General features: G+C 37.0%; 1 protein-coding gene across 1 annotated transcript in view; it reads right to left on the bottom strand.

The window, feature by feature from the left end:
• The window catches only part of SLC2A13 (solute carrier family 2 member 13), a 427,729-nt gene that overhangs the window by 224,354 nt on the left and 189,814 nt on the right, over window positions 1-13,561 (bottom strand). The window contains exon 4 of the mRNA XM_060024584.1: window positions 1,477-1,585. Within this exon, the coding sequence (XP_059880567.1) occupies window positions 1,477-1,585 (109 nt within the window). The remainder of the gene's footprint in view (window positions 1-1,476; window positions 1,586-13,561) is intronic.

The following is a 13,561-nucleotide window of genomic DNA, read 5'->3' on the forward strand; positions in this document are numbered from 1 at the left end:
TTTTCAGAAATAGGGCATATTTTAATTTAGGTTGATAAATTAGATTTTCACATAGGGTTATTACTGCATTGCATTATTTGAAAGCTTGGTGCTAGCCTTGTTACAATTCCATATCATCACCACACTGAGGACAGTGGACGTGCCTCAGAAAAGTCACGGTGTGCAACATCCAGAAACAAAAATGCTGGGCACCATATCAACAGATGGGCCTAAATAGAGCTGATAAAGGTGAGGAAAAAGTGAAAATAAATGTTAGAGGGAAGGAGGAGAGAACCAATATTAAAAATGTAGTCCAGGAAGCTGAAGTCCAACAAGAATTACCATCAAAGTCAAATTCACAAACAGCGTGGATGTATTCAAGATGGAGTTTCTTAGCAAATTACAATTTAATCTAATTGGTCACTGGGCCCTAGCCATTATTTTAACTAATTCACTCTTCTCAAATTACCATGGAATAATTCATTATAACCCAAGTAATTATAAAGGAAAATATCAAGAGTCCCAAATACAAATGGTTTACTAGGTAAGTTTTAATTTTACATAATTTGTATTTTTCTAATGAATAGCTTTAACCAACAGGTAGTGGGGGAAAAGCTTCTAAGATTTAGGAGCTTTTCACCCAACAAACAGATTCTCAGCAAAAATCTTGGCTTTTCTCTAACCCACATTCTATCACCTAGGATCTTAAAAGTCCTCCATTGATATAGTCCTACACAGACCTTATGAAAATTTGAAATTCTGTATTAAACTGTGAGTTTATTTAATGTGTTTTTTCCTCCACCAGCCAGTATGCTCTGTAGGGCCAAGGACCATGTCTACTTTATTCACTGCTATGTATCTAGTACAAAATAGACCATCAAAAATGGGTTTAATATTGAATGAATGAAATGTGGTAGAACCCCCCACTATTCACCCTGCTCCACCCACAACACACATATAACTTTGGGAATTAGTCTGAAAACTAGAAAACAGGGAACTTGTGTGTCTTCCCTACTTCTCTGCTCCCACTCGATCCCTGGCCCACTGTACCCTGGTTGTAAAAAACATACTTCTATTAATGTTATTATCACATTGCATTGTAACTGACTGCCCTAAAAGGAAATGAACTAGTTATCTGTGTGTCCATTAATTTCTAATAATGCCAGGTGATTTCCTTTTGTTTTACCTTTTAATGTGAATCAAGGAATAGCTTATGAAAATGATATATTCAGTAGCTCAGAATATAAGGACATATTGGATGGCATAAAAGAGAAATTTTGTGAAATCAAATAAAGTCAATAATTACAACAAACAAAATGTCACTTCCTTCTAGTTACAATTTTACAGGATTTAAAAAATTGTAAGGTTAAGTATCTTCCAAAAGGAGAATTCTACACATTTAATAAAAACAAATCACCAAGAGTCCTACTCTTTTTTTTCCATATAAAATAATTCCTTCACAATCTTTTCAGTAAAAAGCCAGAAAGAAATACATACATGATGGTGTTAATGCCTGAGAGCTGTTGGAACATTTGTAGGCCACAACCCACAATTAAAGCTCGGCGAGTTGGGGGATAACTCAGCATTCTGCAGATCACAGGTCCAGCTTTTATAAAAAAGAAAGAAAAAGAAGGACATGTCTATTATTTTTAGCTCCCAGAGTAATTATTCCCATTAGGATAAATTTCCCCAAATCTCTGTGAAATCAACATGACTGGACATTTAAAAATAGAACATATGTATTTTTATAGAAACCTGGGCACAATATATTTTTGAAAACAGTACATATTTGAGTTAAAACTATAAAGTCAACATGAGAGAATTCAAGTTAAAGCGATTTATGGATACTAGAAAGATCTACATAACTGTTAACTGTCACAAATTATTCTTCCTTAAATCCTTATGAGCTGTATTAACCACTCTTTGTTCTTCTGCTTCCTGGGCAATTAATTACTATTTAAAATCCATTCAATGTGGGACTATTTACAAAGTCACTGGAAAAATTGCTTTAATCAACTGAAAGAATGGCATTCATTAAAAACAATGAAACAAGTAACAGGATTCATTACAATTTATTTGGCTAAAGTAACAATATTCATTCCAATATATTTAATTCAAGTTAAGGAATTTGGGGGTGATATCAGACTTGGTTATGACTGCAATGGATATTATTAATAAAAATTACCCAAAAGGTAAAAAGAAGATGAAATTTAATGTCTATTTTATATAGGCATATATGTATGATATTTCTAGATATTTTTAATAGTTCCCTAAGAGGTATTCAATGATCATTTCAAAATATAAATGGGCTTTCAAAATGGTGCAGATCCCTTGGTCCCTATATCAGAACTCTAGACCAATTCTGAAAAGCTGTAGATCTGAACCACTGAGGCCTTAAGATGACTAACCAATTGATGCCTGTTGTCTGAGCATAATTACCTAAAGTGCCCCTTCTATTTTCAGAAGCGCTTGTTACGCCTTCACCTTAGCCTTAAGAGGCATTCTATATAGTGTCCTTATGAGACCAGAGTTGACTCCTAGGACCTATGGTATAGCCTGGGATCACTGGGATGTTAACTGCTTCATTAGCAGCATTTTTCCTGGAGGCAATTTTCATTAGTGAACCCTAAACCAAGTCCAGTAAATTGAATTCTGAGGAAATTTCACCATTTCAGAATCTTTTGGAAATCTAATATTCCAGTTCACAGAAATGGGATATGGACTAGAACGTGCTATTGTCTCAGCAATAAAAGTTAATACAGGATGTTAAGCCAGGGGATTAATGAGAACTGAACATTACTGGGGTGAGGATATTCATCTCTACACAGGTATGATTACAATCACATGAAGACTTGATTTACTGCAAACAATTTTGTCTCTAAATGCTAAGACTGGACACACCCATTTAGAAAGCAGGCTGAGAGTATTATAAATGTCAAAATGTTTTAGATTCAAGTAAAGCGGTATTAAAACCTAGTATATCAGTAAGATTATATGAAATAGGTAGACTTTGTGACAATATTGAAATATATCTGGGTCAGTTCTCTGAAAGATAAGCAGACTCATCTGCAAATTTAGATATCTATGAATGAGCCACAAAATAAGAAATGTGCACAGCATCATATAAACATCTACCTATTTCCAAAATCAAAAAAATTCAAATAAAAGATGATAATTTACCTTATATACCATGGAAAAATTTTAAAATGACATCTATGATGTTGTAACAAAACAAAACAAAACAAAAAACACCCAAACCCTTTTTTAGCTTTTAAGAAACTCCACAGATGACAAACTGGCCTTCTGCAAGAAATCTAACATAATCTTTGGATAGCTGTATCTACTTTCACTATTAAACTGTTCCATGGTTTGACAGACAGATTAGGTAATACTGATTTTGGAGGGCAGAAAAACAAAGAGAAAATTATGACAAATTTGGATTAAAGTTTGACATGCCAAAATATCAAGAGATATATTATCACATAAACATGACATATTTATCCGATTATCACATAAACATCACATATTTATTTCCTAGTTTTAAAAAATCTGGGCTTTGAAAAAAGGAGCTGGAGGAATCAGGCTCCCTGACTTCAGACTACACTACAAAGCTACAGTAGGCAAAACAGTATGGAACTGGCACAAAAACTGAAATACATATCAGTGGAACAGGACAGAAAGTCCACAGAAAAATCCAAGCACCTATGGTCACCTAGTCTATGATAAAGGAGGCAAGAATATACAATGGAGAAAAGACAAGTCTTTTCAATCAGTGGTGCTGGGAAAACTGGATAGCTACCTGTAAAAGAGTGAAATTAGAACACTCCCTAACACTGTACACAAAATAAAGTCAAAATGGATTAAAGACCTAAATGTAAGGCCAGATATTATAAAACTCTTAGAGGAAAACATAGGCAGGACACTCTTTGACATAAATTGCAGCAAGTTCTTTTTTAATCCACCTTCTAGAGTAATAAAAATAAAAATAACAAATGGGACCTGATTAAACTTAAAAGCTTTAGCACAGCAAAGGAAACCATAAACAAAATGAAAAGGCAACCCACATAATGAGAGAAGATATTTGCAAAAGAAGCAGCTTACAAGGGTTTAATCTCCAAAATATACAAATAGCTCATGCAGCTCAATATCAAAAAAAACCCAAACAACTCATCAAAAAGTGGGCGGAAGATCTAAATAGACATTTCTCCAAAGACATACAGATGGCCAAAAAGCACATGAAAAGATGCTCAACATCACTAATTATTAGAGAAATGCAAAATCAAAACTACAATGAAGTATCACCTCACACCGGTCAGAATGGCCAACATCAAAAAATCTACAAACAATAAATGCTGGAGAGGGTATGGAGAAAAGGGAGCCCTCCTATGCTGTTGGTGGCAATGTAAATTGGTACAACCATTATGGAGAATAGTATGGAGCTTCCTTAAAAAACTAAAAATAGAGCTACCATATGATCCTGCAATCCCACTCCTGGGCATATATCTGGAGAAAACCATAATTTGAAAACACACATGCACCCCAATGTTAACTGCAGCACTATTTACAATAGCCAGGACATGGAAGCAACCTAAATGTTCACTGACAGAGGAATGGATAAAGAAGATGTGGTACATATATACAATGGAATATTACTCAGCCATAAAACAGAATGAAATAATGACATTTGCAGCAACATGGATGGACCTAGAGATTGTCATACTGAGTGAAGTGAGACAGAGAAACACAAATATCTTATGATATCACTTATATGTGCAATCTAAAAGAAAATGGTACAAATGAACTAATTTACAAAACAGAAATACAGTCTCAGATGTAGAAAACAAACTTATGGTTACCGGGGGGAAAGCAGTGGGGGAGGGGAGGGATATACTGGGAGATTGGGATTGACATATACACACTACTATATATAAAATAGGTAACTAAGAAGGACCTACTGAATAGTAGAGGGAACTCTTCTCAATACTCTGTAATGACCCATATGGGAAAAGAATCTAAAAAAGAGTGGATATATGTATATGTGTAACTGATTCATTTTGCTGTACAGCAGAAACTAATCTAGGATTTGGACTTTCTTTTGGATTTCCTGTAAAAAATAAACAACGGTAGTTCCTTTATAAGACTGGATTGTTTTTTTAAAGGTAAATTTTGGTCACAGCAGCTGCATATCTGATTATACATGAACAAAAGTAAAAAATTTCCTTTTATTAAAATCATAAACCTAGCTTTATTAGGCAGTAAAACTAACTTAACAAATGCAAACTATTAATCTTAATATCACAGAAGCTATGAGGCAAAGACAAATTCAAATACATGAATTGGTTGAATGTTCATAAGTGAAAATTTAAAATGTCATGCTCTAATTACATTTCTTTTGATTTTTGTAATTAAAAATATTTTTATGTATACAACCATTTCACACCTTATTTTTAACAAAACATGTGTCTTTGAAATACAGAAATTCCCACACAATAAAAACTAAAACCTCTAGATAACAAAAGTAGAATGGAAATGCAGAGCTCAAAATATAACACATGATAAAACAATAGAGGCAAAAACTGCAAATGGGTTCATCTTTTCTGTCATTCTGGACACCTCATACTAAGTAACTTTCACAACGGTTGTCCAGGTGTGGCAGGTGCTCTGGTGGCTCTGGTGGCAGGGCTGAAAAGGACAGTGCAACAAGTGCAACCACTCCTGTGGACAGGATGTCTGTGAGGAAGCTGAGTCTACAAAAGTTTCTCCAGGTATGATTAAAAATGTACTAGAACACACTTTGTATAAAAGTCCAGCTCTTGACTTCCACTTCCAGCCAAGATGGAGTAACAGTTATCAGATTTACCTCCAACATGAAACAACTAAAAAGTCAGGCAAAAATGCATGAAACAGTAGTTCTCATGACAATGGGACAAAGAATAGTGACCCCTGATATTCAGGAAGCAAATGAGATGAATCCTCCAAATGCCCCAGCCTAAGCCTGGAAAAAAGCATCCAGGCTATGGCACAGGGAGGGGAAAGCAGGTAGATACTGGTGGTCTCCTTGAGTTGAAAAGATGCAGCTCAGGATCCAGGTGGCTAGAGTTCACAGGGCAGTGTGCTGGAGAGGAGAGAGACTCATGGAGAGGACACTGGAGATCTGCAGGGCTCCTTGACTTTTCAGTTGAATACTGATCAGTGGTTGTGTGTGAGGAAACTACCCAGTCAGGGGAAGGAGCCACAGGAAAGGATGAAAGAAATGAACCCCAGGAATTTACACAGGACTGAGAGTGAAAAACCTAGAGCATAAGGAAGAATATTCAGAAGGGTTTTTACCTCAGTAATGGTATAAATTTAGTCCTGGATTAAACATTGCTTGGGCACCATCTAAACAGTTTAAATGAAAGACCCAAATGCTTCCAAGTAACTGAATAGCATCCCACAACTAAGTTCAACAGTAAGATAAAATTTTTAATGTCTGGCATACCATATAAAATATGAGGCATGCAAAAAGGCAAGAAAGTACAACTTGTAATGATGAAGGGATTAATTCAGCAAGAGGATATAACAATCCTAAATGTCTCTGCACCTAATAAAAGCTTCAAAATATGTGAAACAAAAAACACAACTGCAAGGGAAAATAGAAAAACCCACAATTATACTTGGATATTTCATCACCTCTTTCCGAGTAATAGTAAAAGTAGGCTGATAATCAGCTAAGATACAGAAGACATCAACAGCACGATCAACAAACTTGACCTGACACTTAGACAATACCCTACAGACCAAACGTTCCTTCCATGAGTAAAGGCATGGTAAATGTCTTGGAACATTTACTGAGATAGATGATATTATATTCTGAGCGCTAAATCTAGCCTCAATTAATTTAAAAGGATTCAAGTCATATAAAGAATGTTCTTTGATCATAATAAAATTAATATACAAATCAATAAACTGAAAGATAACTGGAAAATTCCCTCCAGATCAGAAATGGAATAACATATTTCCATGGATCAAAGAAAGAATGGGAAATGAGAAAGTATTCTGAACTGAAAGAATATGAAAATGCATCATATGAAAATTTGTGGAATGGAGCTAAAGTATAACAGGAAAATTTATAGCAATGACCTTGGCTTCCACCTTACAAAACCAGAAGAAGAGTGACAAAGGAAACCTCAAAAAAGCACAAGATAAAATAATAAAGATCAGAATGGAAATCCACTAAATAGATAAGGAGACAATTGAGGAAAAAAATTAATGAAACCAAAATCTGGCTCTTTGAAGATATCAATAAAATTGATAAACTTTGAGCAAGACTATGGAAGGCTGAATAATGGCCCCTCAAAAGATACATACCTGCTAATCCCTGGAACTTGTTAATGTTACCTTAGATGTCAAAAAAAAAGACTGTGCAGATGTGATTAAGTTAAGGATTTTTGATGTGGGAAGATTATCCTGGATTATCTGGGTTGGCCCTAAATGCAATCACATGTATCCCTATAAGAGGGAGGCAGAGGGAGATTCAGGACAGAATGGGAGAAGGCAATGTGACCATGAATGCAGATACTGAATTGATGTAGCCATAAGCCAAGGAATAATGGAGGGAGGGAGGCAGGGAGAAAGGGAGAGAGGGAGGGATGGAGGGAAGGAGGGAGGGAGGGAGGGAGGGAAAAAGGGAGGAAGGGAGAAAGGGAGAGAGGGAAGGAGGGAGGGAGGGAGAAAGGGAGAGAGGGAAGAAGGGAGGGAGGAGGGGGGAGGGGGGGAGGGAGAGGTCTGTTTTCTTCTTCATGAGAGGGTTTCACTCTCATGACCTCATCTAAACCAATTATCTCCCAAAAGCTCCATCTCCAAACACCATCACTTTGGGCATTAAGGCTTCAACATATGAATTTTGGGGAGACACAAACATTCAGTCCATAACACCAAGAGTATTAGGTATCTGTTCAAATCTCAATGAATTTTCTAATATTTTGATACCTCTTCATGCCTTATGAACCATTTTTCATCATCATAAGAGTGCTACCAAGTAAGAAAGAACAGGTAATATTATTGAGGAAAGAAGTAGATAGAGATCAGGTAACTCTCCAAAGGTCACAAGTATGTAGAGCTAGGACTTGAGCTAACTTCTGTTCATGCCATAAATGACAAGAAATTTTATATGTATACTTAAATGAGCTGATTTTCCTTAGCATAAAAAGAAAATCAGGGCTTCCCTGGTGGCTCAGTGGTTGAGAGTCCGCTTGCCGATGCAGGGGACACGGGTTTGCGCCCCAGTCCAGGAAGTTCCCACATGCTGCAGAGTGGCTAGGCCCATGAGCGATGGCCGCTGAGCCTGCGCGTTCGGAGCCTGTGCTCCACAATGGGAAAGGCCACATCAGTGAGAGGCCCGCGTACCGCAAAAAAAAAAAAAAAAAAAAAAACCAACAATTATGAATAGTATGAGTGACAAAACTAAAGCACTTTCAAGCTACAGGAATACACATTCTCTGTGTTCATCATGACTCAATCCCTCAATCTTTTTTTTTCTCTTATCTTTCTTATGGCCTCACTTGCCACTACTGCCATTCTTTACTCTCGAGTTATCTATCTCAAATCATTCATTTCAATCTGTTCTCTTCTCCAATCCTATATCCAGGGAGTTGAACATTGTTTACAAATAATTAGGAAAATAGACCTGATTTCATGGCAAATTAAGGGTTTCTGTGAGTCAGGCCCTCCATGCTACCTGAGGAGCACTATTCATCTCGAGTTGGCTCTCAATTACATTCTCAACAACATCCATTTCAAACACTCCCTCCTTCTTCCTCCTCCTTGGACTTCCATTGTTCTCTGCAGCCTCTCAGACCAAGTATTCCCTAGCTCACTTAGCATACTTGAAGCACCGACCATCAGCCTACTCTTTGCTAGGTACAGAAACATGAAGAGGCCCTGCCCTGCAAGAACTCATAATATGAGTGGGGAGGGAATCACACACAGAAACAAAACGAGTTGCACCACAAAAGTCTAAGGGCTCTGACAGAGGTACATGTAAAGTATTATCAGACTGAGGAATAGGGAAGAACCCAGAAAGGGTATGCCAGCTTAAGGTCATATAAAAGAGAAGTCGTCATTTCTCACCCCAAACCCTATGGTACCTAATTTCACATTAAGTCAGGATAAAAAAAATGTGGCATTTGGCTATTCATTCCCTCTTCCTAATTTCCATATCCAATGAGTTGCCAAATTCTAATGAAAATTAATGTATATATACCTGACTTCTTTCCACAAAATGTCAGAAAAACTTCTCTTGCTTTTGCATACGTGCCCTCCCCAGCTCTCTACCGCCCTGCTGGGCTCTCATCTGGGGGCTCTCATCTGTGTCCTTGGTGAGACTACATGGCAGTGGACAGTAGTTGTGCAGGCCGCCGTTGAAATTCCAGCTCCCCCGCTCAGCTGCCATGAGGTCTTGTGCATGTTATTCAATCTTGCTAATATGAAGATTAGAGATAGTAAACTTCCAGGCATACACTATGCGTAATGGTTAATTTGTGTGTCAGCTTTACTGGGTTACAGAGTGCCCAGATATTTGATTAAACATTACTTCTGGATATGTCTATGAGGGTATCTGGATAAGACTAACATTTGAATAGGTAGACTGAGTAAAGCAGATTGCCCTCCCCAATGTGGATGGGCCTCATCCAATCCATGAGGACCTAAAATACAACAAAAAGAGGAAGACGGGAAGGTCTGTTCTCTCAGCCTGCCTATTATAGAGCTGGGACATTGGTTTTCTCCTGCCCTCTCACTGGGACTTTCACCATCAGCTCTCCTGGGTCTCCAGCTTGCCAAGGGCAGAGTAGACTGTCTTCTCAGCCTCCATTATCATGTGAGCCCATTCCCCACAATAAATAAATCTCATAGGATATATATATATATATTATATACATATACATATTAGATATAAATATAGATATAGATACAGATATAGATATAGACATAGATGTCCTATTGGTTCTATTTCTTTGGAAAACCCTGACTAATACTAACTCACACGTTATGTATTCAATAACAATGCCTTATTTGTGTATGGTCTCCACATCTCCCGTCTCTACTGAATCAATCCAGCCTCTCCACATTGCTTCCATCCTGTCTACTAAAGCATAACACTGATCACTTTCTTCACTGACCTGCTCAAAACTTTTGATAACAGACCCATCAGGGTCTACTTCATGAAAGGCACACTCCTGCTTTTCAAGACTTATCTCACACTACTTCTTCTCTAACACACGTGGCTTCAACAATCTTTGGGTCGCCTGTTTTACACAAAGAAGCCTCATATTTTTACATTTCTGTCTCGTATAATGTTCCTGTCCTATGAGGTCGCCCCTGTTCCCAAAAGAAGATATTCTCTCATCGGAATGATGGTGTCAGTTTCATACTTCTCTTATGTTCTCACTGATGGCTAATTTGTTTTACAGGTTACGTAGCTGATGTCTCTTCCATACTGGATTACGATCTTTATACTGGATTATGTGGGGTGAATGGCCCAGGTTTTATCTCTGTTTTATCATTTTGCTTCCCATTGTACTTAGCTTAGGGGCATGCAAATAGAAGAGATTCAATAAATATCTGTTTAATGAACATGAAGAAGAAAAGGAGGAGGAAAGGGAAGAAGGGAGAAAGAAACACTGGAGCAAATAAGGGCTATTGAGATCAAGAATGAAGCAATCTGAATACACTGCAAGTTGCTAAACAATGTTGTGATTAATTATAAACTACCATAAGATCTTGAGTACAGCCATGCTGTTCTCCTCTTCAATATGCAGCAGATGATGTTTGTGATTACAAGCTGGTGCTTGGCACATGTTCTGTTCAGAAGAACGGACTGCTGCTATTGATAAATTCAACCCCATGTGGTTCAATCATTCCTTCACAGTCTGGCATTTATGCCAACACATTCTGAAATCCTTCTAAAGAATCAATTTGCCAAGATGTTGTGTTGGGCTGATTATCTACAGCTGCCTGTTTGTGAGCTGATCATGGTACAGTATGCACTGACTCAATAATCTAGTCATTATTATTCCAGGTTGCTAAAGTAAAGACTGTTTTCTGTGATAGGGCTTAATGCTACTAAAATACTGTTTTTCAAAAACCTACTCCTGTTACTACCAAGAATTCTTTTTAAATTCTAAAAAGATTTCCTTCATCAAATGTATCTATATAACAAAAGCCATCATAAAATATATCCCCTAGCCAAGCAATCCTCAAATGAGAGATCTCTGAACTTCATAACAGCCATGGGAGTGTGGTGTGCTGCTGAGGGGAAGAATGTTAAGAATTACTACTTTAGAAAACCTTTCTTGAGCAAAGTGAAGTATCTTTTTTTTAAATAAATGAGTAATTCTTAGTAAATAAATGAGTAGTCCTTAAACAATTATATTCTTAACATTAATACTGTCTTTAGCAAAGCAATTTTTAAATGAAAGGACACATACTTTTAACCTGATGGTATACTGACAGTATTTTCATAACAAGTTGTCATTCTTAGTGACATAAAGTTTCTCACTTACCTAACTTTTCAATAGATATTAAACACTAAGATATAAGACAGTGTATGACTTGCATCTGCTAAAGGCTATACAACCATAAGCAGTGTTGAACAGTATAAAGAGTAAGAATCTCCAAAACAGGGAAACCCAGATTCAAATCCAGCTCAGCTATGTAGAAGCTGTGTGACCTTGGGTGGGTTCCTTACCCTTTCTGAGCCTGGCATGACTCTCATGAGATAACATCTACTTCACAATTGTATTTTGATAATTAAAGGTGGTAATACATGTGAAGTATATTGCACCAAAACTCAAAAAGTGATGCTATGATTTCATCCATTAGCTCTGTAGAATTTCTCCGTAGTTGAATACAATTTGAAAGTTTTGAATAAAAACAACTGTCAATAAATTACATAGGGTTTCCCTCTATGTAAACAAAGAGATTTCATTCTTAAGGTCCCATAAAATAATTCAAAAAGCTTCATTAACATAAAAATAGATTAACTCTATACTTATAATTTCTATATCTTTTATAATTAACAGAACACTCCTACACAGATGACTGATAAACACAAGGTGATAAATCAATAGGAATTATACTTCAGGCTCCTGTAATGAATGGCAGTTCTATCAAATTCATTTATATATACTGCCAAACTATTCATACAAATACAGATAAATCAGAATGATCTTATGCCCCTGACTTCATTTTAGGTCACATGTAGCCTTCCTAGAATCTAAGTATTTCTACATTACTATCAGTTAAACATTTTAAGATATATGAACTATGTTTCTAAACATTAATCATTTGCTTGGTTAAAAAAGTATGTATTTATATGGATATTTGAATTCTATATGTATATTTGAACATATTCTATTAACATGACTTTTTTTTAGATTCAAGCATTCAACAAATAAGGACTATTGAGAATAAAGATGAAAATCTAACCATGATTCATGTATTTCATACTGTTCTTTCTTGCTATATTTAGCTTTACATGTGATAGTTACCATGAATAAAGATACCAAAAAGATAAAAACCAGGACGAATTAAAGGGCCCATGATCTTACAGTGGGGCAGAATATCTAAAATCACGTTTGTTCCACCAGATTCTGGAAGCATGACTGCTGCAAACATATGTGGTACCTTGAAATATAACATCTTAAAGGAAAGAGACTGTGTTTTCTGTCAGCGTGATTCTTGGAACACCGTATTTATTTCACAAATATACATGAATGAGAAACAAAAGAGAACCAAAACAAACTTATAAGGCTATATGAAAAAAGACAAAGAAAAATAAAAATAATTGTCTCCTACCTGTGAAAAAAATATGTGATAGTTATTAAATATAGAGTAAGAAATAAAGATGTTCTGAGGTGTGGCCAAGATGGCAGAGTAGGAAGACCCTGAGCTTACCTCCTCCCATGGGAACACCAAAATCACAACTATTTACAGAGCAACTATTAAAGAGAAAGACTGGAAGACTAGAAAAAAAGATGCTCTACAACTGAAGAAATGAAGAAGAAACCACAACAAGATGGGTAAGAGGGGCAGAGGCGTATAGTCAAGACCCATACCCCAGGGTGAACATCCCACAAATGGGAGGATAATTACAATTGCAGAGGTTCTCCCCAAGAAGTGAGGGGTCTGAGGTCCACATTGGGCTCCCCAGTCAGGGAGTCCTACACTCAGAAGATGAGGCCCCAGAGTGTTTCACTTTGAAGGCCAGCAGACTTTAATTTTTGGAGAGCCAGAGGCTTGTGGGAAATAAAAGACTCCACTCTTACAGGGTGCACACAAAATCTCACACACTCTGGGACCCAGGGGAGAAACAGTAATTTGACAGGTGCCTGGGTCAGACCTACCTGCTGATCTTGGAGAGCATTCCAGAGAGGCAGGAGGCAACTGGAGCTCACACTGGGGACAAAGACCCTGGCAGCAGCCATTTCTGGGAGCTTCTTCTACCACAAGGACACTACTGCAGGCAAGCACCATTTTGGAATCCTCCCTCAGCTTATTAGATCCAGGACACGGCACCACCTACCAGCCTGTTACCACCTGT

Source organism: Delphinus delphis, chromosome 11, assembly GCF_949987515.2.
Source record: "Delphinus delphis chromosome 11, mDelDel1.2, whole genome shotgun sequence".
NCBI lineage: Eukaryota > Metazoa > Chordata > Mammalia > Artiodactyla > Delphinidae > Delphinus > Delphinus delphis.